Source organism: Nipponia nippon, unplaced genomic scaffold, assembly GCF_047370975.1.
Source record: "Nipponia nippon isolate SJK-2023a ecotype South Korea unplaced genomic scaffold, ASM4737097v1 scaffold_21, whole genome shotgun sequence".
NCBI lineage: Eukaryota > Metazoa > Chordata > Aves > Pelecaniformes > Threskiornithidae > Nipponia > Nipponia nippon.
Genome location: NW_028262338.1, coordinates 3,914,068 through 3,937,356, shown reverse-complemented (window position 1 = coordinate 3,937,356; position 23,289 = coordinate 3,914,068). Strand labels below are relative to the sequence as shown.

General features: G+C 40.0%; 2 protein-coding genes across 6 annotated transcripts in view; one reads left to right on the top strand and one right to left on the bottom strand.

Moving 5' to 3' along the window:
- Positions 1–23,289, top strand: part of KCNIP1 (potassium voltage-gated channel interacting protein 1) — a 482,303-nt gene that overhangs the window by 66,852 nt on the left and 392,162 nt on the right. Inside the window, exon 1 of one of the 4 annotated variants that reach the window (XM_087760143.1) lies at positions 13,701–13,801. The exons of the other annotated variants lie outside the window; for them this stretch is intronic. The gene's annotated coding sequence lies outside the window, so the exon portion shown is untranslated. Of the gene's footprint in view, positions 1–13,700; positions 13,802–23,289 lie in introns of those variants that run through there. 4 annotated transcript variants of the gene reach the window in all.
- On the bottom strand, positions 853–11,739 carry KCNMB1 (potassium calcium-activated channel subfamily M regulatory beta subunit 1). Of its 2 annotated transcripts, XM_087760078.1 has the most exons (5): positions 11,592–11,739; positions 6,825–7,000; positions 5,496–5,666; positions 3,771–3,966; positions 853–1,723 (listed from the first exon to the last, which is right to left on the bottom strand). In XM_087760078.1, exons 3-5 carry the CDS (start codon positions 5,630–5,632, stop codon positions 1,454–1,456), a joined length of 603 nt encoding a protein of 200 aa, XP_087616204.1. In that variant the 5' UTR covers positions 5,633–5,666; positions 6,825–7,000; positions 11,592–11,739; the 3' UTR covers positions 853–1,453. The 2 variants fall into 2 exon arrangements, with proteins under 2 accessions (XP_087616204.1, XP_009467727.1); XM_009469452.2 differs by lacking the exon at positions 6,825–7,000.

The window sequence follows — 23,289 nt, the reverse complement described above, 5'->3', positions numbered from 1 at the left end:
AAACCTCTCTGTCTATTTATAGCTAGCTTGTTCACCTCCTTTGGTACCAGTACAGTGCATTAGCTTCAACAGGTATCAGGTTGCATGTCGAACAAGTGTTGCTGATGTTAATAACTGCTATTTTGTGCTATCCTGGTCTAATTTTAATTTGCTGATCACGATGAAAAGCAAATTCTGACACTGTTTCATTAGTAATGTGGGAAAATTCACATAATGGGTTAATATTTCAGCCGCCTTCTCTTTTGCAATAAACAATAGATAATTATACCACATTAATGAGAATAACTTTTTTCCACTACAATTTAGTGAATTTAAATTTGTGTCTAAGCCCTGAAATTTTCCTGTGAATGATAGCTACTACATGATTCATCAGCTGTGTGATGAAAAAGCTAGTACTAGTTGTGTCCTAAGTGCCAGTCAAATACAGCACGCAGGAAGTATTTTATGTTCCTCCTGTGCCCAGTAGCAATTTGAAAAATGGCTGAGAGAAACAGAGTTCAGAGAACAGAAAATATGTGTATATGTAAATCGGAGCGTTCCTAAGAGTCGTGGTGCTACAAACAAACATGTCTCTATTGTGAAATACCTTTGTGCTAGGCCTGCAAACTTCTGCGGCTATGTTAGCTTACTGTATTTAGTAAGACATCATGGATGTTTACTACTATATAATCATATCCTTTACATCATGACTTCCTTTCTTTAACAGTTTTGTAATACATGCAAATGACAGGCAGGTGGCCTTTCTTGAGTTGTACGCTTGTTTCAAAGTAAAGCAAAGCTAAGATTTGAGTTGAATACAAAAACTTATAAGCTTCTTTACTGTACCCTACACTTTATGCATATATTTTATTATATACAATTGGTGTTAGATGTTTAGAGTGCAAACCTTGTAATGTGTCTGTGTGTATATTTTGTTTTCGGGAGGTTTTCCCCCTCCCCTTTCCCAAAAGCAGAGAGATCCATGATAACAAATATGTCTTTGGACCATAACAAAACTTCTTTTCTCAGCAGACGAGTAGGCCATGAATACATACGGTATCAGTCATGAAGTATATAAAGGGTGTGTCTGCCAGTAATGATGTATATGGATCTGGCACCAACTGGTCTTAACCAGACAGAAAATTAGGACCCTGTCTAAACTGTGGAACAAGAGTTTAGTAGTAAACTTGAATGGTAGCTCTGTAAATCAACTGTACCTTGGAAAACCCGAGGAAACAATAGATAGTAACTCACTCTGTGCTCTGATGAGGTATTTGCAGGCATTCCTGGGAATCAATTTTATGTTTTGTCCTCGTGTAATGGATTGCCATCCATAGTGGGTGCCACTCAGTTTTCTGGAATGCCTGCCCTTGGATTGACACCTGGTATATTAAAAGTCACAAAATGCAGCTAAAGACAGGCAGAACAAAGGCTCTTTAAAATCTTGCAACAATGTCTGCTAGATATTTATTTTCTACTGCCAAGCAGAAAGAACAGAAACATACTGGCTAATTTTTACGAGAACAATAATCAGACATCCACCAGTAAACATGAGCGTAGGCCAAAGGAAAGCAAAGAGGAGGCCTTTCGGGGGATAAAGTCTGCTTAAAATGACACTGGTCTGCGTTCCTCCTGGGTCATAGTAGCATGGGAAAGTCTGGTATTTCTTGAAATTGCTTGCAATTGTTTCTATCTGTGCTTTGACTTCTTCAGAGTTCTCCGACTTGCCTGGGACATATGAGCACTGGAATAAGAAATCAAAGTGATTCATTATAACGGATACTCTAACGCAGGGTTTGTAGTTAAGTCAGATTGAGTAAAACAAACATGCTAGTACTGACAAAATCTTCTGTGGTTTGGCTAGCATTCCTGGAGATTGTCTTCGTTTCCCTATGTCCATAACCCTTTTGCCATGCTTCCCTGTTTCTGTCAGCGTGCCTGTGACCCCAGTTTGCAGATTTACAGGTTTGAGTAATGTTGTTGGAAACCAATAATACATATGTGCTTGAAATAAAACTGCAGTCTTTGGGACTGTCACTTTATTATTACAGTGCCAAACTCCGTTTCCTAACGGAGCTTCTGGGCACCATCACAGCAGAAACATGTTAGTTGTGCAGAAATTCACAACTGGCTTGTCAGTGTGCAGGAAAATGAAGTTGCTTCACTGTGCACCTTTGGTTGTAACTTGTAGACAAATAAGAGGAAAGCATGGCTGTTGGAAGCTTCCTACTTGTACTCATAACACAGAACTATTTTGACCTGTAGTAATAACACAAAGTTATTTAGTCTTCAGTGGAAATACTATCAGACTTTGAAGCACTCAGTTTTTGTTGTTGCTCATAACAGTTTATTTTCTGTAATATTATTTTGCATGCATAATAATGCTTAGGTGTCTTAAGCTGGAAAACGGCCAAGGCAGAAAGGGGATTGTTCCTGACCTGAAGGCTTGTGCTTGCAGTAATGCAAATGGTAGGAAATCAGCAAATCACCTCCTCTTGCAGTGAACAAGACTCTTGTTTCAATCTACAGTGGATAATTTCTGCTTTGCCACTTCATTCTATGTAGCTTTCCCCGAGACAGTCACTATGAAGATAGGCATTAGCTAGCAAAATTATCTTCTCATAACACTCATAAGTATTTTATGCTATCAGGTTTGTGCTATGTTTAATCTATATAATTTCTTTAAGAAGATGAGCACTCGTAGTCTGAGCATGTTCGTTTTGGATTCTGAAAGTACTTCAGTCTTGGGCATCCAAGATCTGAATTTCACTTTATCTCCCCTTAGAGAGTGCTGAGCTGGAATAAGGCCTCTGAAATACTTGTGGTTTTGGAACTGGACTGAACCTGACCTTCCTTAGGACAGTGTACCTGTAGGAGCACTTCTGGTTGTGAGGGAGTAAGCCTAAAAACGTTGTGCTCTCTGCTGATTCTCAAGCAGAAACACTGGCAGAAACAAAGGGGATAACACCCTACTTTTTCCCCTTCCCCAGTCTTTCCCACGCCTCTAAAGCCATATGAATACTGTGTACCCGTGTTTCTGTCCCACCCATGGTCTGCACTCATCCTCTGGGGAAGAGATCCCTAAAACAACTGACCAAGGGACCCCTACTGCAATACCCAGCATCTCTGCATTACGCACATGCTTCCTACAGCACCACTGCCTTCTCCATGGGTTCAGGTTTTTGCTGCCATGCTGGCCAGAAACACTTGCAGACCAAACCAGACAAATGAGTTTTCTGGGTGATTATCTTCCAAAATTACTGATTTCTTTCTCCTTCCTGTCTAAAATGTGTATCACGTTCCCAACAGTACCCTCATTTCCCCTTTCGCTGCTTTCTTTATTCCCTGCTTCATATCACACACCTAAAATGGAAGTAAAATTTGGATTTGTGCTCTTACTTAGGACAGTTTTCAACTTCAGGTCTCTCCTGTGGAAATTCAACAAGCAACTGAGCAAGCCACAGCTTATAAACTTTTTCTTACTATTGGTCTTCAACTGGGAAACGTACGTATTTTTAAATGTTCATAAAGGTTAAACATTCATGTTTAGTTGGTGTAATTGCTTAACAAGTATTAACTTAATGTTTGATGTCATGTTTAAAACAGAAGCCAAAACTATGTAATTTCTGGAATATTTTAAAAATGCCTTGGTCTGAACACAGACATTAGCATGTAAAAGATGAACAACAGCTACTCTTACTCTTGCTGCTTGGCTTAAAAACAATCACCCCTTCTCCTCAAAGGTGTTAGATAGCAGCAGAGAGTGATTATTTAATCTGTGTTGCAAGTACCTGAGGATTTCTTTCCAGTGTATCTTCAGTCTGATACAGCATAACCTCTTGTCCTGAGGCTGTCAGATTAACCCACACCTGTAGACAGGGATAGGGAGAGAGATCCTCATCCTCTGAGCCTTCGTTGTTTGGGCAGAGAACTTTGTCCTTGATGTTGGCTTTGAGTACCTTGCACACAGTTTCTGTTGTCCAAACACTACAAAACAAAACAAAAGGTATTGCTTTTAAGTGCATTAGCAGCATCTGTTATGAGTCGCATGCTGGAGGTGCATCAGTGTGTGCCAGCTGTGAGTGGTGGCACAGGTAGAGTTCATGGCTTGCTCAGTCCTGGTGCGGTCCACTTTGCCCACCCCAAATCGATGGCTGCTCCTGGTGAAGGGCTGCCATAGGAAAGCAGTGCAGGAAAACATGTTTTTGCTGTTGTTTGTTACACGTTCTGTGGTTTGAAGTTAGATTCTAACCCCATCTGTAATCAGCTTCAAGTGTTCTTCAAGAAAGAAGAACTGGTATGGATTTTAATGTTTAGTAGTAAATATTTAGTAGTGTAGTATGCTCGTAAAGCTTGACCTTGTTATTTGAAATCTGGCTGAATGTAGTGGAGCTTTTGATCTTTCAGAAATATTTTGACTAATTTCATTCAATAATTCTCAGAACTAGGACCAGTTCCCGTGTTTTTCCCCCCATCTCCTTTTCTTTATTTCGTGGACCTTTTGCGTGAATAAGTAGCAGGATTTTGTCTGGCAAAAGTTCATTTTTTGCTGTTGCTTATCCCTTTTGAGAAAAGGTTACTCTTTTATTAACCATTACCACAGTAAGCCTTTGCTTACAGCAGTATGCTTTGGTGACTAAAAAAGTAAAGAAATAGTTTCACTCCAGTTCTTAAGAAACTAATCTTTTTACACGCAAGCATATTTTGTAATGTAATCAGGAGGCTGGAAAATACATAAAATACATGTGAATTACTCTGTTTTAAAGATCAAGTTTTTCAAACATTTTTGAGCTTAAAGGTTCTCTTAGCAAGAAGAATTAGGTGGATGTACTTGCTTTATCAAAATCTTCAAGCATGAAAAACTGAGCTGCATTCTTCATCTTGTTACTTGGGGTTTTTGCAGACTGGTTTTGTGTGTGCAGGCAGAACTTGCAAAATGAAATAAAACTGTGGGTAATAGTAATTTCTTCAGCATTCATTGTATTCTGCAACGTGTGCTGTTGTAGACTGGGCCGTTGAAGGTGCTAATTTCTCATGATGGTTGATTTGGAGGTAAGATACAGATTCTCAACTGAACAATTTTACCATGACTTCTATTGCTCAAGTGTTTATAGTTTTATTAAAAACAATGCACCCTCCTGCACATGGAAAAGCGCTTTTTTTTTAAAATATTTTTTATTTATGCAAGACTTAGCTTTCCATTATCTAGCTTTGATAAGCATGGTTGGTTTTTATTTTACATGTTTTCATAGTAAATGTTTTGTTTTAGACTGTTGTCATCCTAGCCCTGAAGATGATCATTCCTTCTTTCTTGTGCTTACCTGTAAAGGTCTGATGACTTCTTGGCTTGCTTTTTTCTTTCTCTGTTCTTCTGTCTTAAATTCTTATGAGCTCTTCAAGTACGTATTGTTTATTGTACAAGGTACTAACATATATTTTGGCACTGTTTTAATAATTGTATTTACTGACAGGAAAAAGAAATAGCTTTGTATTCCTAAACAAGTGACTGTTATTACCTTTTAGTGTAGAATGGCACAATGGTGATCCCAATAAAAAAGTACATCATCATGGAGCACGTGACCATTCCCAGTCCCAGGCACAGGGCTCTTGTCTCCCCTCGCTTCTGTGCAGTCACCAACTTTTTTCCCAACATGATTTAAGAGTTGTGAAATCTGAACAATCTCTTTCTAGTATAGAATAAAATACAGAAAGGAGAGGGAAAACATGACTAGGATTGGCTACAGGTATCACAGTTGTGTAACAGGTTTCTGAAATACAATGTATCCCATGGAGGAGGAGTTCCATTTTTGAAAAACTAGAAGTTAAAAAAAAAAGTTACTGTGTTTTTTGTTTTCAGTAGACTCCTTTTTCACTTTCTGATATTTACCATATAGTACTTTAAAAAGTGTCTGTGTGGGGAGGCTAAGAGATGGGGTAGGAAAACCTGATTACTTTTTGGGAGAGTTCTGTTAACAGCCCAATTGTCCTCAGCCTTAATTCAGTCTGTTTTATGCTGCTTCTGCTCTGAAGTAAGAGAAATTGCGTTATGTGTTAGTAAAGTCTGCATGAAGGGAGAATCCTCCCGCAGTAGAGTCCATTTTACATTATACCTTTTCGCCTAGATTAGTCTGAAATGTGGTTGTCTTATTTCAAAAGAGCTGAAATAAGTTAAAATTTAACATTTGAGATGCCTGGTTCCGACTTCTGCATGTTTGTTGTTTGGCCTTGCTCATTCAGGGATGCTCAAAACTTGATGTCTGACCAGACAGCAGAGAAAAGCTGCGTTTTCTAGACGGTAGTAGTATGATGCCACCAAACACAATTGAACAGGATTAGAAAACACAGTAGTTAAAACTGCTATCGTTTCATCACAAGCACTGGGTCAGGACTGCTGCTGGCATTAGCAGGGGAGCGTAAACTGGGAAGTGGTGGTGTTGCTGTAACACCGGGGGAACTCTTAGGTGGAGCTGTTTGAACCTGAGCTCGGGAGTGACTGGCGTTTTCCCCCCACTCCCTTGCCAAATAACATTTTAAATTATCTTGCTAATGCTTTGATAAAGAGAGTCTGAAAATAATTGCTGTGAATCCGTATGCCATTCAATCAGTATGACTGATATATAGGATTAATATATAAAAGAGCCATAACAGTCACTGGGATTTCAGCCCATCACCAGTATCTGTTGCACTGACAGCTGTAACTCAAGGTTTGTGGGGTTTTGTTTTTCATGAAAACACGGTGCAAGCCGTAGTTATGGCAAATGACAAGGTGGCAAGATTTGTGTGGATTTTTTGGGGAGAAGGGAGGAAAGCAGAGGAGAAGGAGAGAAGAAAAACATGTTACGTACATGCCGAAACAGGTTTCAGTCCTGTTCTCATGTGCAAGACAACAGCGCACAGCTTCATGCAGTAGCTGGTGCATTTTCAGGATTTCAGCTTCAGGTGTGTGCAACTATTTAGTGTGTATCCTTGCCGGCTGGCCTTCAGGACGGTGTGGTCCCTGCCTAAATCCACCTGTGTTCAGCTAAGCAACAGAGCAAATACCAAGACTTAAGTTTAGATACAGTATAAGACAAGCACCAGCCAACGTTAGTCAAAAGGCTCTGCAGGTTAACCATGAGTAGATGGCCTCCAGCTGCCCCAGGCTGGCAGAGCTGTGGTGTTACTGGGGGTGGGGGACAACACTGAGTTTAGTGAAAGATGAGATAAAGACACCATCAGCTCTCGAAAGAAAGATTGTGAATACAATCTGAATGTTGCTTTCTTTCCTATCAGTTCAGTTTTTCACTGGTAAAGGTGCCTTACTTTGACTGTTTAATTATCAAAGGAAAAAAGTATTTGAACATTGAAATGCTACTGGTTTTAGACTACTATAATGCCTGAATGTTAGTGTTATTAACAATAAAAATATAGAAGTCTATGGACAGTAAAACAGATTTGGTGGTTTAGCATAACTCAGGGCTAGTGACAGAATTTTTTAAGCATGTATTTTGAAGTTGCTAGTACGTGATATCAAAATGAAAGCTGTTCTGAGGTGTCCCTAGGAACAAAAGGACTTGTTGTTGTTGGAATACTGAATTTTGTCCAGTTCCATATTTAATTCCACTTTAAATAAAATATCAATGTCCACTGTGGATTTTTGCATACAGCATTTTGAGGGGAGTTGTTTTTCTGATGATCATGTATAATTTGCTGGCATTGTAAGAAGCATCTTAAGTTGGAAACTGCCATAAGATGAACCTTACCTGCTTACTGGCATTTGAGTTTAATACAGAATGTGAGCTAATGCCCTTAAACAAGGCTGTATTGTGTTTTTATTGGTCTAGGGGGCTATAAATAGAACATCTGGGATCAAGCACTGTCAGTGTGCTTGCACCGTCCCTGCATGCTGGTGTATAACCATGCCCAGAGGCACTTGCACCTCACAAAGAAACTTGGGTAAATGTCGGTAGTGACTGTTCCTTGGAAACTTCTGTTGTTTCTTTTAGTTCTGTAGGGGAAAAGTGGAAATAGCACTTTCAAAACCCAAAGAATTCCAAAATATTTAAAATATCAGAACACTGTACAGTACAGCACCTTAAGATCAATTGATATTGAACTGACTCTCCTTTACCTATTGTGTAGCTTGGTGAGAGGGGAAAATGGAATAAAGGAACATCATCGGTCCTGGAGCACAAGCCCTGAGACCGTATGGTACCTGAGTGGCATTTCCTTACAACACAGTGGGAAGCTAATGATAAACAAGTGAAAACCTGCGTTGTTAGCAAGAAATTCTTACGTACAGTAACAGTGATTAAACCTTAATTAGTTCTGTGGGAAAATGAAAAAGTGAAAGATTGGTACTGCCACCATGACTTGTGGAAAACTTCTAGTGGCCTGGTGCTGTTCGTCTCCTGAGTTTTAGATGAGCCATAATGTTTACATAGCTGTCCCATTACACTGAAAAATTGTGGGATAATCAGACCCCTTGTTACATGGAAAACAAGAACTGTGGGACTATTAACCAAAGAATTAATAAGAAATTTAATTGCCCCTTCAGTCTGCTTGAATGTCAGACACGTATGCCAGACTACCTCTTTAAGACACATAAGGAATTCGTTTGTGTAACTTGGAAAATTTCACAAATGGCCAAGAGGTTTTCCCAGCATTATGAGCGGTGTTGTTCCCCATCCTGACACCAGCCAGGCTGCCTGACCCTGGCTCTCTGCGTGGGCAGCTGGGTGACCCTGTTTGCCTCTGCTCCCCTAGTTGTCTGCTCTGCCCCAAAGAGAATAAGGACATATGAATTATGCAGAGAATGTTAACAAGAAAGTTAACATTCTAAAAATATCTCACTGAGTGCTTCTATAAACATAAAAAATAAGCGTCTAGGTCTTCAGGCAGTGTAAATCAGAGGTGCTCACGTCACTGTGTGTTGCTGCACCAGATTAGCTGTAAATGTGGTCCCTAAAACTGAAATACATACTTCCTGCTGTATTTTTTTATGCCTTAAAATTTAGAAGACCAGAAAAATCTGTAACACTATTTCATCCATGTGCAGAATAGTTAAGAGGAAACCCAAGTCAGTGAAGGAAAACCCATGTGTGTTTTTTTTTTTTTCTTTTCATATATCTATATCCTCATGTTCTTGAGCTGAAAATCCTGCATTTTCTGGCTCTCAAGACAAAGGAATGCTGCATGCATGCAGAAACATATTTATCTGGAATTTCCCCATTGTTTAAAAGGTTAATTTTTTTTTTTTCAGATTAAAAATCCTTCTCTTCTGTCTCCTAGCTCTGTCAATATATATTAAGATGAATGTTGAAGGAGCTAATTAAGTGTTTCTTCTGACAAAATCGTTAAATCTTTGAAAAAGGAAGCACTGCAGAAGACTTGATTGGCCCCGGAAGTCTCTGAGTGTATTTGAATTGGAAGATGTTGAAGTGTATAATGTGCGTTTTAGTCCGGCCTTCAAGAGCAAATCCAAATCTCTCTTTTGCACTGTAGATTGTGGGGTGCCTCCATAATTATTAGGAAAATATAAGCTTCAAATCTTTTCATAATGTTCCCTATCCCTAATCTTCTTCTTCAGTCTAGTTAAATTATACAGTACATTAGCTGTGCAATTTCAATGTATAATCACTGCATTGACAGCTGCGGGTGATAATCCTAGGGATGCCATCTGCTCAGGTTTGGAATGGAGTCCCCTGTTTTGATTAGTAGACGTGTTTGATACTGGGTGGGAAGCCTCTGCCTCCTCCTCCCCCATCTCTCGAGAAGTTTCCAGTGCCGTGACCTCTGTGAGTTCGGATGGGACCTCTTTCTATTCCACGCTGCTCTTAACTTCTGTATGGCAGTACCGATAGCACGGACGAATTCGCCTTGCTCAGTTGCCGAAGAAAGGGTGCTAAACCCTTCTCTCAAATTTAGGTTGGGAATAAATATTACCAGTGAGCTAGTAATTTTTTTTGAGCTGGTTTATCCTACACCATACGGTAAATTTTCAGTGAGCATTTATGTATTGCTTTCATATGAGCATCAAGTGCTAATACCACATCACGCCAAGAAGAGTGATGCAAGTCATCCGCATCTCTAAAGTGATGAGGAGTTTTTAAACAAGCCTGGACCCTTTGATCTCTACTGCCTCTGCCTACAAAATAGCCACTTGGTTTCTCCTATCAAATGCAAACTTAACAGTTGCCTTGTTTTATACTCAAAACACCTTGTGTGGACAACATAAGAGTTGCTGGCTTTGCTGGGTGTGTGAGAGGAGTGTAATATTCATTGCCAGTTTATTGGCCAAGTACTTTGTGTGGGAACCAGAAGGCAATTGTAAGTTTTAGGTCTACAAATATGAGCTCTGTACTGATTATGCTACTGTGGCAGAGCTGCACAGCTTACACCTTTACCACTGTCTCTTAGTAGAATTGGTTAGGTCACTCACACTTGCCTACCTGTTTCCATGAGTATTTTAACACTGGTTAGATTCTTCTTCCTACCTGTTTCAGTCCTGCGCTCGTCCTTTTCTCATCTACTGCCCCACTGCTTACACCCCAGACAACAGGCCCGAAGCCAAACTACAAGTCAAAACAACATTTGTGTTGGCATTTGCTTCCCTTCTGCCTGCCATTTCCTACTCTAGCATTTATATACATTTCTTGCTGGTAACAGGTCTGCCTTTGCCAGGGGTGCTGGGGCCAAGGAACACCAGTGTTTTTCATTGCAAATTGGTAGGAACCTATTACTTTAAAATCATTCTGTGCATCTGGGACCAAAAATACTGTGTGTATACAGAATAAGGTGATGCTGAACCTCATTGGGAACGTGCACAGAAAAGAAGATTCTGCTGTGTACTCATGCAGCTGTCTTGGAAACATGAGGCAGCAATATTTTGACTGTGTAACTACAACTACATTTATTTTATGAAATATGCTGTATCATTTTGCTTTATTAATGAACTGATTACCTGATGTGACACTAGGGTGAATTAAAGAAGGTAGCTTTTTTGTTTAAAGACTTATGCAATTGTTTAAGAGTAATTCTGTTAGCTTTTAAATCTGGTGGTTCTTAAAAAAAAAAAAAAAAAGAAAAAAAGAAAAGAAAAAAAAGAACAAAGTTACTTGCTCAGTTTCAGCAGTTCTCGAGTTTTTCTAGAGTGTTTCTTTTGGATTCTGTGCAGTACAGGGCTGCACGGAATGAGTCAATTTAGGAGTAGATTTCCAGGAAGGCTGAAAGAGTTCAAGTGCCAGGTTCCTCTAGCTTAACTAGAGGTACACAAGCATAGCCCCTAAAGGAATGTTGAACACCCAAAGCCATGAACCTCCTAAGAGTAAAGGTGTATTTACCATTAAAAGGAGTAAAATTTATGTTCTTATATGGGCTGCAGACTCCTAAGATTCTGTTGTTTGTGGAAATATTGCCGTTACCTTTGCTAATAATTATAGAGAATAATCAGATTGATTCCAGTTACAAAAGAGAGAACAACTTAACTTTTCTGTAGCATGTGGGCTACCTGGGCTGTCCTCCATAGTCCTACAGATTTAGAAAGATCGTTGCTTCCAAAAGCACTGTACTTTTCAAAACCCAAAGCTATTGCATGCTCCCAAGGAAAAATGGTTGCTTAGAAATATACTTACTGTTTTTGATGAAATGCTTCTTTCTCTGATGAAAATAAACTTCTGTTACGTGACAGACTTGGGATAGTAGTGGAACTTAGAGCTGAAAGGGATTTTTTTTTTTTTTCCTTTCCTGTACTTCTCCGAGTTTGCTTTGCTGTGGCTGAACTCTTAGCTTAGTTCCCCTATTACGAAGCTTTCTGTAACCATAAATGGTAAGGTATGAAAGAGCACTGTCCTTTTTGAGATTAATTGCTGAAAACCAGGAAGCCACAATACTAAGGCCAACTACAGCTGAAGAGACCGAGTTTTCTCATACCCTAGGGCCCCTTTACCACATATCCCAGTGACTTTCTTTTAAGCTGTGGTCCTACTCCTTTTGTACAGCTTTTTAGCTTAGAAATCTGATAGGTCTTCTGAGTAAGATTTAAGGAATTGACTGTATCAATGACCAGTGGTATTGATTCTTAATTCTTAATACCTAAGCTATTAACAGCTGTGTGTTAACGCTTTGTTGCCACAGTTTGGATGCAACAGATGCTAAAATTTTGACTGTCCATCAAAGCCCTATAGACAAGAACAAAGCATCCATCATGCCATAGATATACGAGTGTCCAGCATGTTCCTCTAGCCAAAAAGCCAAGCCTGCTTCTGGGACATATAAACAGATGACTCCTAGCACAGAGCTTCAGAAAAGAGTTATTTTTTTTTTTTTTTGGGAGAGAGGGAAACTTTTATTGGGAGACTAAAGGAACTGAAATCAGTTAATCCAGTAAAAGCATTAAGAGTATTCTGAGCATTGTAAACAAGGGTAGGACCCACTCCACCCTGCTTTAGGTATCTAATAATTAGCTGTTTCAACTTAAGCTGGTCTTCTGGGCTTGCTTTTGGTAAAAGTTTTTGAAGTTAGCATGTTCAGACAGCTCATGCTGTCTGAAGATAACAGATGAATCTCCCCCAAAAGGACCTTTTTCTATTATTATTGATGCAGAAGAGAGCACACAAAGCTAACTTGGATTTAGATAACTGTTCGACACTTAAAGCTAAGTGAGATGAAGCCTGCTACTATCATCTAGATTGGAAAGATTTATGACTGTAGTCTTTTTTTAATATTTGAGAAGTGATGTAGCTAAATTTAAAGAATGACATCTGAAGGTTGGAAAAAGAGCCTTATGAACAAAACTTATTCCCAGATAAAACGTGATCTGGTTGGGTGGAGTTTTCTATCATTTTTTGATACTTAGGAAAAAAGACTGGATATTTCAAAGATGTGGGCTCTGGCTCAAGCAGAAGCCATGCTTTAAATGAGGAATTTATTAAAAGTGGTTGTTGGGCTGTGTGATTCAGCAGTCAAGGTAGAAAACAAGATAACCCCCGCTGACAGAAATTCATGAATCTCTAGCTCTGGCTACCTCTTCTGCCTCCTCTCCTTAACTCCAATGGCTAATACCCATGGATCAATTTCTAACCGCTGCACTAAGGAGTTCTACTGCAAAATTACCACAAAATTTGTGGGTTCCACAGGCAAAACAGAGATTACATTTTTAAAGCTCCTCAGGGTACTGAAGGAGGTGGTGGTACAGTGCTTTGGCTCAGTTTGAGGTGCCCTGGTGATTTATTTGAATAGACAGAAGCTATGCTCCATGTCTGGTGCCACACGTTGCCTTTTGCTTGTTTCTTTTCCTCTCATGTACGCTGCAGACGTGCAAGTCCAGGTGGCCACTGGCTCTCGGAGAACTAACCCAATAAAATAACGTGGGTGTGCTAAAGGGAGGTGCTGCGCTGATATCCACTTCAAACCTTGGGATATTTTGATGTGTCACTGATCTCTACCCAGTGATGTGTATGCATGAGGGCTGTATCAATGGCAAACCAAATGCTTGTTATATTATAACTGTAATTCTGTATTACAGTCTAAAATAGCCCGTGCCTTATTAAAATCACATAGAATGTTTTATTTTTTTGCAACTTGAGGGGAGGGAGGAAAAAGGAACAATCTGGTGATTGAAATCACCATGTGCTTTACCCTGGTGCTCCTTTTCCTTGCAGGAGCTGCAGCGCTCGCTCCGCCTCTAGCCTTGCTCCTGGCTGTCATGGTGGGACACCATGAACCCACTCCTCTGCTTGTTCAAGGCAGGATTTCCCTGGCCTCAGAGGAGCATGGGACCACCGGACCACCTGTAGCCTCTGCATGAGGATCTGCTGCTGGGATACTAATTCACTGCTTATTTGTAAGCTACGTAACTGGTGATGCCCGGTTTCTCCTGGCTTTACACTGACCCAGAGAGGGGGTGTGGGGTCGCTGCTGGAAAGGCTGAGTTCCCGAGAGTGCTCTTTGAGTATGGGTGGCGGAACAAATTGAGGCCAGTTAGGGTCAGCTGGAGCTAAAGGCAGTAGCCCTGTTGGTCTAAGATCCTTTTGCAAATACTAGTTTCTAGTCAAGATAAAAAATATTGCAGGGGCCTTCCTAAGCCTTGCTTGAGGTGCTGTCTTAATGTTTGAATCCTGACTATAAATGAGGGATGAAAAAGGGAAGACAAACAACGTCAGATAGGCTTTTCTGAACTTCAAATACTCTCTTTTGAATCTGAACAAGTTTCTTTTCAATGTCTTGCTTCCCACTTATTTTTTTCCAATGTATTAAACCCTTTTGCTAAGGCCAGAATAAATTTAAACTTGAGCGATAATTTCCCATGATTCTTTGAAAAATGAGCAATGCTTCAACTTGAAAAAAACCTGCCATGACTAAATTAGTGAAGTATCTATGCTTACAATTGTCAGTCTCCAAAACTGCAAGAAGCTATCAGACAAATTAAAGAGAATTAAGATAAATATTTCTGAGGAGTTATTTTCTCTGTAAGTGCTAGTGGAAGAAAAAACATAGGAGAGAAGGCATGTGGCTCTGAAGGAGAAATTGTGTAAACATTAGCATACAAGGTTTGTAGCTCTGTATCGTAAATAAAAACATGAAGGGACTGTAAACATTAAAGCAGTGGTAGGGGAAAAAGGTTCTGGGTGTTTATTTACTGTACTGCTCTGTAGTGAGGACTCAAACTGTTGTCCTTTGTGCACCACCTGTATTGGAGAATGCTTTGTTCCAGCTCCCTTTTGTTCCTGATAGGGCCCAGTCATTGCAGGTGTGTGTTAGTCCAGAGAACTCTTAACCCTCCCAAGGAATTGGACTGACTTTGCTGTGGTTCTGAAGCTTCGAGGAAGTTCAGGAGAGTCTGGTTTGACCCCACGTGCTACTGAACAGTTTGTTGCTGTGACATCACGTGAATTAAACTTATTTTGTGCTTGCAGGTGACCTGTTACGCATTAGGCTGTCCTATGTAACAGGTGGATCTTGCTGGAAGTCCTAGTCAGATTATATAAATAGCGATGTGAATTGCAAACTGGAAACTCCCTTTTGGCTCTAATGTAAAGAGCAGTTCAGGAGTTAAAAAGGGGAACGAAAAAAAAAAAGCAGTGTCTTAGTTGGTGCAAACTGCTTATTCCATTCTTCTAAGCTGATCATCTGTAAGGGTTGTTTTCATGTTAGTGCATAAGAAAAACTTAATTGTTGTGAGACAGAGCCAGGTTAATAAGTATTGCCTTTTTATTTCCAGGACTTTCCGCTGCTTCTAAAGAATCAGTGAGCTGTGAAATGAGAACAGTTGTTTGGATCTTCAGAGAGCTTGGCAAAGTTATTAGCTCCCCCCTTCCTAATTGAAACATATTCATAGTGTAGTACATTGTCATTTTTAATGGGCATCATAAAGAGAAGCTGTGGCTCTTGAACAAGGAACAGTCACGTATTAAAAATGATGTGAGTTAGAAGAAGCAGGATGTCCTAAGTGTTGGCATGTCTAAATCAGGCACAGGCAAACTTTAGGACTCAGCTGCTTCCTTTTAAGTAACTAAATTAACAAACTACTGGACTTGCTGACAAGTCACGAGTTTCATGGGGGCTGAGGGAGTCCTCAGAACTTGTCATATAGATACCTAAGCGGGGATTTTGAATTATTTGTTTGGTCTCCAACTTCACAGCATGGTGGCGGTGCAGTTGTGATGATTCCCTGAGTGAAAGATGATAGCTGTGCCATGACGGGCCTCCCTGCGATGTGTTGTACCTGTAGTAAAGCATAACACTGTGGTAGGACTTCATTTCTCTCTGAAGTTACTGAGAACTCTCTTACTACTCTGTCTTGAAACTGAAGTTAGAGAGGATGCTTAACTGTCTGCTGCATCCAGCCCTCTGTGGATACATACTAACTGATTTCAGAGAATAAGGGCATGATTTTCAATAAGAGAGTAAGTGCATACACTCTTTTCTCAGTTTGGACCTTGTATGCGTAATCAGTTCTTAATAATGTTATTCCAGATAGAGGAGCCTTAAATATTTAAAAAAAAAAACCAACCACCACCACAAAAAAACCCCAAAACAACCAAAACAAAAAAAAAACACAAAAAAACCCCACAAAACCAAAACCAAAAACCAAACAACACAAAACAAAACAAACCACAGAAAAACCCCACAAAAACAAAACCAAAAACCAAACAACAACACAAAACAAAACAAAAAAACCACAAAAAAAACCCACAAAAACAAAACCAAAAACCAAGCAACAACACAAAACAAAACAAAAAACCACACAAAAAAACCCCAACCAAAACAAACAAACAGTACGGTTGTATAGAACTTTCAATTGTAAATTTAAAAGTAGTTTACAAAGGCAGGTCATTATTGTTTATCCTTGACTTGTTTGATGGGCACAAGGAGATAACTGCCTTTGCCTGGCAAGTGAGAGGCGATCAGATGACTGGGTTTGCTGAGTTTCTGCACAGTTATATGCTTAGCTGTATTGACAGTAGCAAGCAAACCTGAGTAATAGATTTTCAGCATAGTCAGGAACTGGTGGTGTCTTCTTTTGTCTGAAAGAGTGTCTCAGGCATGTAATGAGTATCACATCACGTGTGATGCTGATGGGACCTTTGCACAAAGACATGAGTAGTGTCTGAGTAGTAAGCAGAAGCTGCTAGGAGCATAGATTCATGTTCAGCTTCTCGTGTTCAGGTTAACTACAACATGGAGCAAATACAAGGCCTTTCCTGAACTTGTGAACTTAGTACAGCAACTCTCTGATACACTAAAGTATGAAATATAGTATACAAGTACCATGTGCTCATGCTGGGAGACGTAAGCATTGCCAAATAATCAGGACAGATGCTTATCCAATTTAGCATGGAAGGCTGACTCTGGTAGTGTTGCTGCTAATGGTCTCTGCTGTCATCTGTGAAGTTGGTTTCTGCAGTGAAATGGGTAAATTTCTGTTTCTGAACATTGTCTGTTCAGTTTGTACTGTATCTGAAAGAAGGGCTTTCAACTCCTCATCTACAGAACAGGAACAATATTTCCTTTCTTACTATCCTAAGGCCGAATACATTAATGAAATGTAATTTTGTAATGGAAGGTACTCAGCATATTAGCTAAGTATAACTCAGTATGTAGTCTGGCCAATGAAATGAAAATTGTTTTGTTTTTTTTTTTTCTCTGTATTGTATAGTTTGCCAAACTAGCAAAATGCAGGCAGAAAAGAGGAGAAATGTAAAGAAGCTTTCACAAAATAAGATATTTAGACACGTCAGTATGTGATGTTAAGTAAGCCTATGGGAATGTTATTTCTGAGCAGACGAGTAGAATTGCATAGTACTGTATAGCAGAAGAGATCAGAGAGTTGTTGTGACTTCTTTCTTTTTACTTCTTGAAACTAAATAGAGCTCCTGTATTTCTGTCTTACAAACCCCAGGTAGCAATATGGCTACGTGCAGTCTAACAGGTTCTGGATACGTCAGACCTACTGCATATGCAATTTGCAGATGAGCGCCTTAAGTTAAGCAAATCCAGCATGTTGTGCATGATTTAATTTACTGCCTGAGTTCTGGACATCAGACAGTCCGGTTATAGCGAGTCATATGGAAATGACAAAAACTTTTTTATTTTCTGGCTTGAGGGAGAACCTCCGTGTTTTGGGGAGCCTGGATATTGGTAACTTGAGCACGAGGTATATACCATAGGTATTATTTTGTTGTTGCTTATGAAATAATACTCTGAAATCAGGGCAGTTGGTATGGTTCATGTGAACTGCCTGTTGAAATCCCACAGTTGGAGGAGCCTGTTGCTGCCTGCTGTGATCCCTGATGCCATTGCTCCCTTTGCTGGGAGCTCTGCTCCCTGACGTGCTGCTGCTGGGTGGTGCGAGGTGCTTCCTACCTCTTTGTCCATGCCCGTGCATGGACACCCTTCCTTGCTGTCACACCTTTACTGCTCTCCTGTATTGGGAAAGGGGGATTGAGAGGGGACGTGCTAACCCTCAGCTTCCTATACTCCCAAAATACATGATGCTGTAAGCGTATCAGCCTTGCTGCAGTGACTTATGAAGTCTCCAGAAAAGAGATGCAAAACATAGTGGTGGAAAGGGCGATGTTCCTTCTTTTTCTGGAATTAAATTGCTTAAAGGCAGCATTAAAAAAAAAAAAAAAATCAAATGGAAATATATTATGAAATGCCCTTTGTTTCTGTTTCACACCTGTTCTATATAGAAAAGTTCACAATTTGTTTTTTCTTTCTTTTGCCCAAAGTCAGACTGATATAAGGAATTAAAGTATATCTTCTTTTCCTTAACACTATTCTTTTGTTGCAGAAAGTTACTGTAAGTGAGACTGTCATCTATAAATAATAGCATTGATCTTGTGTTCCCTGAAGCAGTTAAATTTCCTTTTGGAGTGCAGTCCCCATATCTAGACATTTTATGTGCTTTACTATACACTTTTCATGAAAGTAACATAATTACTTTGAGCTCTTCCTTTACCTGGGGAGTTTTAATCCATTTCAAAGTAACATTGCCCTAAGAAGTTAACAGCAGATAAGTTGTTAGCTTATGGAGCACTTTCCACTGTGATTAAAAACTCAAATGAGCCATTGGTAGCAGAGATCCTTAATTTTGCCTGTGTAAGAGAGAAGGTCATGCAGGCTACTACTACAGCAACCTGGTGCTGGACTTGCCCATGACTTGTGGTGGGTCTCAGCTGAAGAGGGCCTGAGGTATATGGCAGATCAGGGGAACGCGGTTTGGGATTTGTATTTTTGCAGATTCCCTGGCTGAAGTACATTTACTCTGTGCTGATGTAGAGAAAGAAAAGCCTCAGCTGCTCTGTGTGTGGAGCATGGGAGGGGAGTGCTGGAGGGAGATGTGTGGCAGGAATTTGGTGGAGAGAATTGCTGGGAAACGGTCTTTTTCACACATCAGGAGCCATAACTTTCTTTGACAGAATAGAGACAGAAATAGAGGTAATTTTCAGACTTCTCCACCTTTTCCTGCTGGTCATGTTGGCAGCATTTTTATTCTGTAATCTTGGTCGTTGTGGTTCTAGTACAATTTTTCGCTTGCTTTATTGATAACTGAAGATTGAAATATCAAGACGAGGCACAGATACTGGGCAGGAGGAGCAATTCTTCAGGGCAGGCAAAGATGAAAGGTTATGTGATGCTTGGTCATTTCAGTGCCACTTCTGCCCCCAGTTTTACTGCAGGGCTGTCTTCTCTTGGTGCAGCACCTGGCACTGCGAGGTCCTGTTTGCCAGAACCTCTGGTGAAGCAAATAGTTCTTGTGCCACATGGATGTGTTTGCATCTCAGAGAAAGGGAGAAGAGAGCTGATGGAAATACCCAATACCCATGTACTCTACCACAGAGAGCAAAAAGTCGTTCTGTGTGCAAATTTAAGTTTCCCAAAGAGAAAAGGGGAATGAAAGCTGGGCAAAAGAAATTATTTGGGTCACTAGGACATATATTTTATTGGAAATATATATCCTCTTTCCAGAGACATCTGCCCCTATGGATTTATTTGTGTGTGAAGTAGAAAAGCTCCAACATGAATGAGAAATTGAGAGATGCTCATCTGTCACACTGTAAAATTGAAGAGAATAGGAGGATGTGTGTGGACTTGCAAAACTGCAAGACCCCTGTCCAAAACTTTGCTTTGAATTAAGAAAGAAAGATTTTCTACTCGGCCTTGGGAAATAAATCCAAATCAAACATATTAGTTCAGCCTCCAAACTGAAATATCAACTGTTTGTACATGACTGCTCTCAATAGAGTTTGTTTTAAGAAGACTTATGAAAGTACAAATGTTTTATGTTAAATTTTTACTGGTCTTGCCACACAGTTTTCATCCAAAACAAACTTATAAACTCCAGCCCTTCATTAGTGAGCTTCGTTAACGGTGCTATGCACTTTAATAGGAGCTTCTGAGACATTTTACAGGATTTGGAAACCTCTTGATGAAATGCTATGGCTCACTACTTTAGGGCATAAACAGTAGTGATGTTTAATCTTTGTTATCTCTCTTTGTACTTGCTCAGCAGTTTTGCACTCCCCCTGGATTTCTTTGTTCTTGGCAAAATTATTTTATCCCCCTCACGTTCTTCCAGTCTGTTGCTTTTCTCATTCAGTTTCTAGGTGAATAAGCTTTTTTCCAGGCTAAAGGAAAGAATAAGTGCAAACTGCTTCCTGAACTTTTGAATATGTGTGATCAGTTATGAAAAACTGCAGTGTTCATGGGGAGGATGTGTGAAATATGGGTACTCTGCAGCAGCAGGCTTTGAATTGGGCCTCAAGTCAATGGTCTTGGCTTTTAGTTTTTTGGGGTTTTGGGGGAGGGGGGGTTTGTTTGTTTGTTTGTTTTTTCAGGGGAGAGGGGAGTGGATAGTGGCGTCTCTAACAATAGTTGGATTTTTTAAAAATGTTAATATATAAGGGTGGGTAAAGAATATTAGATAAAAAGCAAAATGTTGTTCCTTCTTGACATTACAAGATGGGATTTTTCACAACTTGACTTCAATGGCAAGAGGATGTATGCTGACAGCCTGTGCAGACCTTAAGTGGTGTTATTTAAAACTCGGTGTAAGCAACTGAAGCAAATTCTTGACAAATAGAAGAATTTGTTACTGTAGTGTTTCCTGCAGGTTTGCTGAAAAGAAGAAAAATGTAGGGAACAAAGCCACAAGCCAGTACTCCAGTGGATCGATGTCTGTAGTGTCTTTTCTCCAACTCTGTATGGGTATGGGCATCTTTTTGTCTGGCGGAGAAGCAACAGGAATAGTGAATGGTGACATAGGAGAGGATAGACTAAGTGTCTGTGGTATACCAGGTGCAATTTCTTGTATATGTGACCAGAATTTGGCCCACAGTGCCCAGGTACTGATCCTGGGCATTCCTGATAAATAATCCTGGTACGGAGAACCATGACTTCACAGTTCCATCTTGACAAAATGAATGAAGCCTGCTGTCTGGTTTTTGTGGGTGATAACAAAGTTCTCAAACTGAAAATAGTCATCAAGTATTACTGTGTAAACTGTTTGAGGCTAATCAGACTCCTTATGAGAAGGAGAGCCAATAATGCATATATATTTCTCCCCTCTCCCCTATGCCACCCTGCTTTTGATGCAGGTGCTCTCCAAAAAGCTTACAGGTTGCTGGCGCGGACGTGGTAGGTGCAGGAAGTGTGATAAGCTTCCTGTATGTGATTCGGGGTTTTTTGACATGTACTAAACAGCTGTGTGTATAAGGTGCCCTTTATAGAAAGTGTTTTATGTCTTGCATTTAAATTAACAAGATCAGATTCCTACAAAGGTAATTATGCCAGGATAATAGCTGGAACGGGAACATCTCCATAGTTTCTTCACTAAAATATTTTGGAAATAACTAAGGACATGCTAGCCAAAACCACTTCAAAATCTGGAGAAATTGGCAGATGTCTATCCGTGGGAACAGGCAAGAGAATTGTTCAGGACTTTTTGCAGGGTCTGCAAAATTCTTGTAGGCTTTTAGAGCCAAGTTCAAGACATCAAAATTATCTATAAAATGATTATAATGGAAACAAAGATAAAGGGACAGTTACAATTTGTATTCAGGGTGCACTTTGTGTGCTCATCATCCAGAACTTGCAGCCCGTGTCTGCCTGTCATTCACCTGATAAGACCTCTGTGATGCCCAGATAATAAAATGGCATGAATTTCTCATATGATGCCCTGCCGATTTCTTTCACAGGCCAAAAAGCAAATGCATCCAAACTTTTACAAATCTAAACTCTGGCTGTGCTCATTGGATCGGTGCTAGAGAGCCGAGATAGCACAGGGACTGGAACCGTGTGCATGCCAAGAATTTATGATGACACAATATCCAGCTGCTCTAACATATTGCCTCATTTGCCTGCATTATGTTACCACAAGATGTATCCTAGCCCCTTGCCGTTTCCTCATGTTCTACTTATAGCAGGGGTGCTGAGACAATATTGCGTACCCTCAGCAGGTGCTCTGAAAAAGGAGTGTTTTCTAATTCCTACTATTTTCCTTTTTGCACATAGGAAGGAAGACTTTTTCAAAGCGTTGGCAAGCAGGCTTCGTGTAGTTAACTACTTTAGCTTTGAGTTCAACGATATTAGGCTTATGTGTGCAAAAAAAAGGTCTATGCCAGGCATTTTGTTGGGCAAAACAGGCAATATGCTTTGAGTTCTTTTGCATCTTCTCTTTTAAATGGCATCCTAGTGGGAGGCTGAAAACACCAAAAACAGGCTTGTAAGAGAAAGCATGAATTTTTGGGTTTGGTATGGACGCCTATGGTTTAGCAAATTTTTGCAAGTAACTTCCTGGATCCCTTGTCTTTTACAGACAAAAGTTACCAGCATGGGGAAGGCACTCTTATATTTAACATAGTAGTTCAACAAAATAATGCATGTGGTCAAGTTCTAGAAGAGGTGATGGTTCCAAAGCAGGACTGAGATAGGGTGTTGGTATGCGTTATGCCTGCTGAGCCTGCCAACGGTCTTCAGTAAAGGTTTGCAAGTAAATGTGCTATGACACCTTTCTTTTATAGCAAATGTACTTAAACCTGAAGAGTTAGTCTGCAGCCTGCTAGCGTGAGTGCTGAAGGGTCATTTCCGCAATGAAATAAAGCATGTGTTGGTACTGTTACATCCACACCTTCTCTCAGATGACAACAGACTTCAAACTGGGGAAAGCGGTTTCTTACTTTCGTCTACCGACAGTTGATTTTTGGCCTTTTTTTATGCTTGAATACATGCCATGCTGAACCTAACTGCTATGACTTGTAGGTATATGGGAACCAGAATGGCAGAGATGCAACTGTTTTTCTGGTATGTCGTTAAGGCCACTACCTGTTCTGCTGAGAAACAGAAAGAAGACCAAAGGAAAAGAAAAAAAAAAAAGGGAAAGAAGAGAAATTATGAGAAGAGTTTACTTGAAGAAGGAAATAGAGGATGATAAGAAAGATCAGAAGAAATGAGGAGTAATTCAGCTCCTTTCAGCTTTCTTTTTCATGCCTGTGACAGTTGTGGAGCTCAGTAATCATGACTCCGTGGGGATGATATCCGGCTAGGAAGATTAGTAACAGGAACCAAAATCTGTCATAAGACACTGTTGAAAGCTGATGTTTCCATAAGTATATGTTCAGATCACACCCCGCACTGAGCTTTGCTTATCTCTGAGTCAGTGAACAGCTTTTGGAAATGGATGCTTTTTTGATTGTTATTAGCCAGTATACTGCAAAGAGCTAGATAAGAAGCTGAAATACTTTAAAACTTCTTTGTCATCCATCACTCTGTCTACTTCAGGGCTTAGCACACATCCTTGACCCTTCTCTGCTGTGCTGTAGAGCTAAA

Bases quoted from the DNA above. Each gene is read 5' to 3' on its own strand.
- KCNMB1 (XM_087760078.1), bottom strand. From the start codon at position 5,632: ATGTTGGGAAAAAAGTTGGTGACTGCACAGAAGCGAGGGGAGACAAGA. The intron at 3,967-5,495 runs GTAATAACAGTC...TTTGTTTTGTAG, and splicing joins GTGCCATTCTACACTAAAAG to TGTTTGGACAACAGAAACTG. The intron at 1,724-3,770 runs GTACTTGCAACA...TTCTTATTCCAG, and splicing joins CACTGGAAAGAAATCCTCAG to TGCTCATATGTCCCAGGCAA.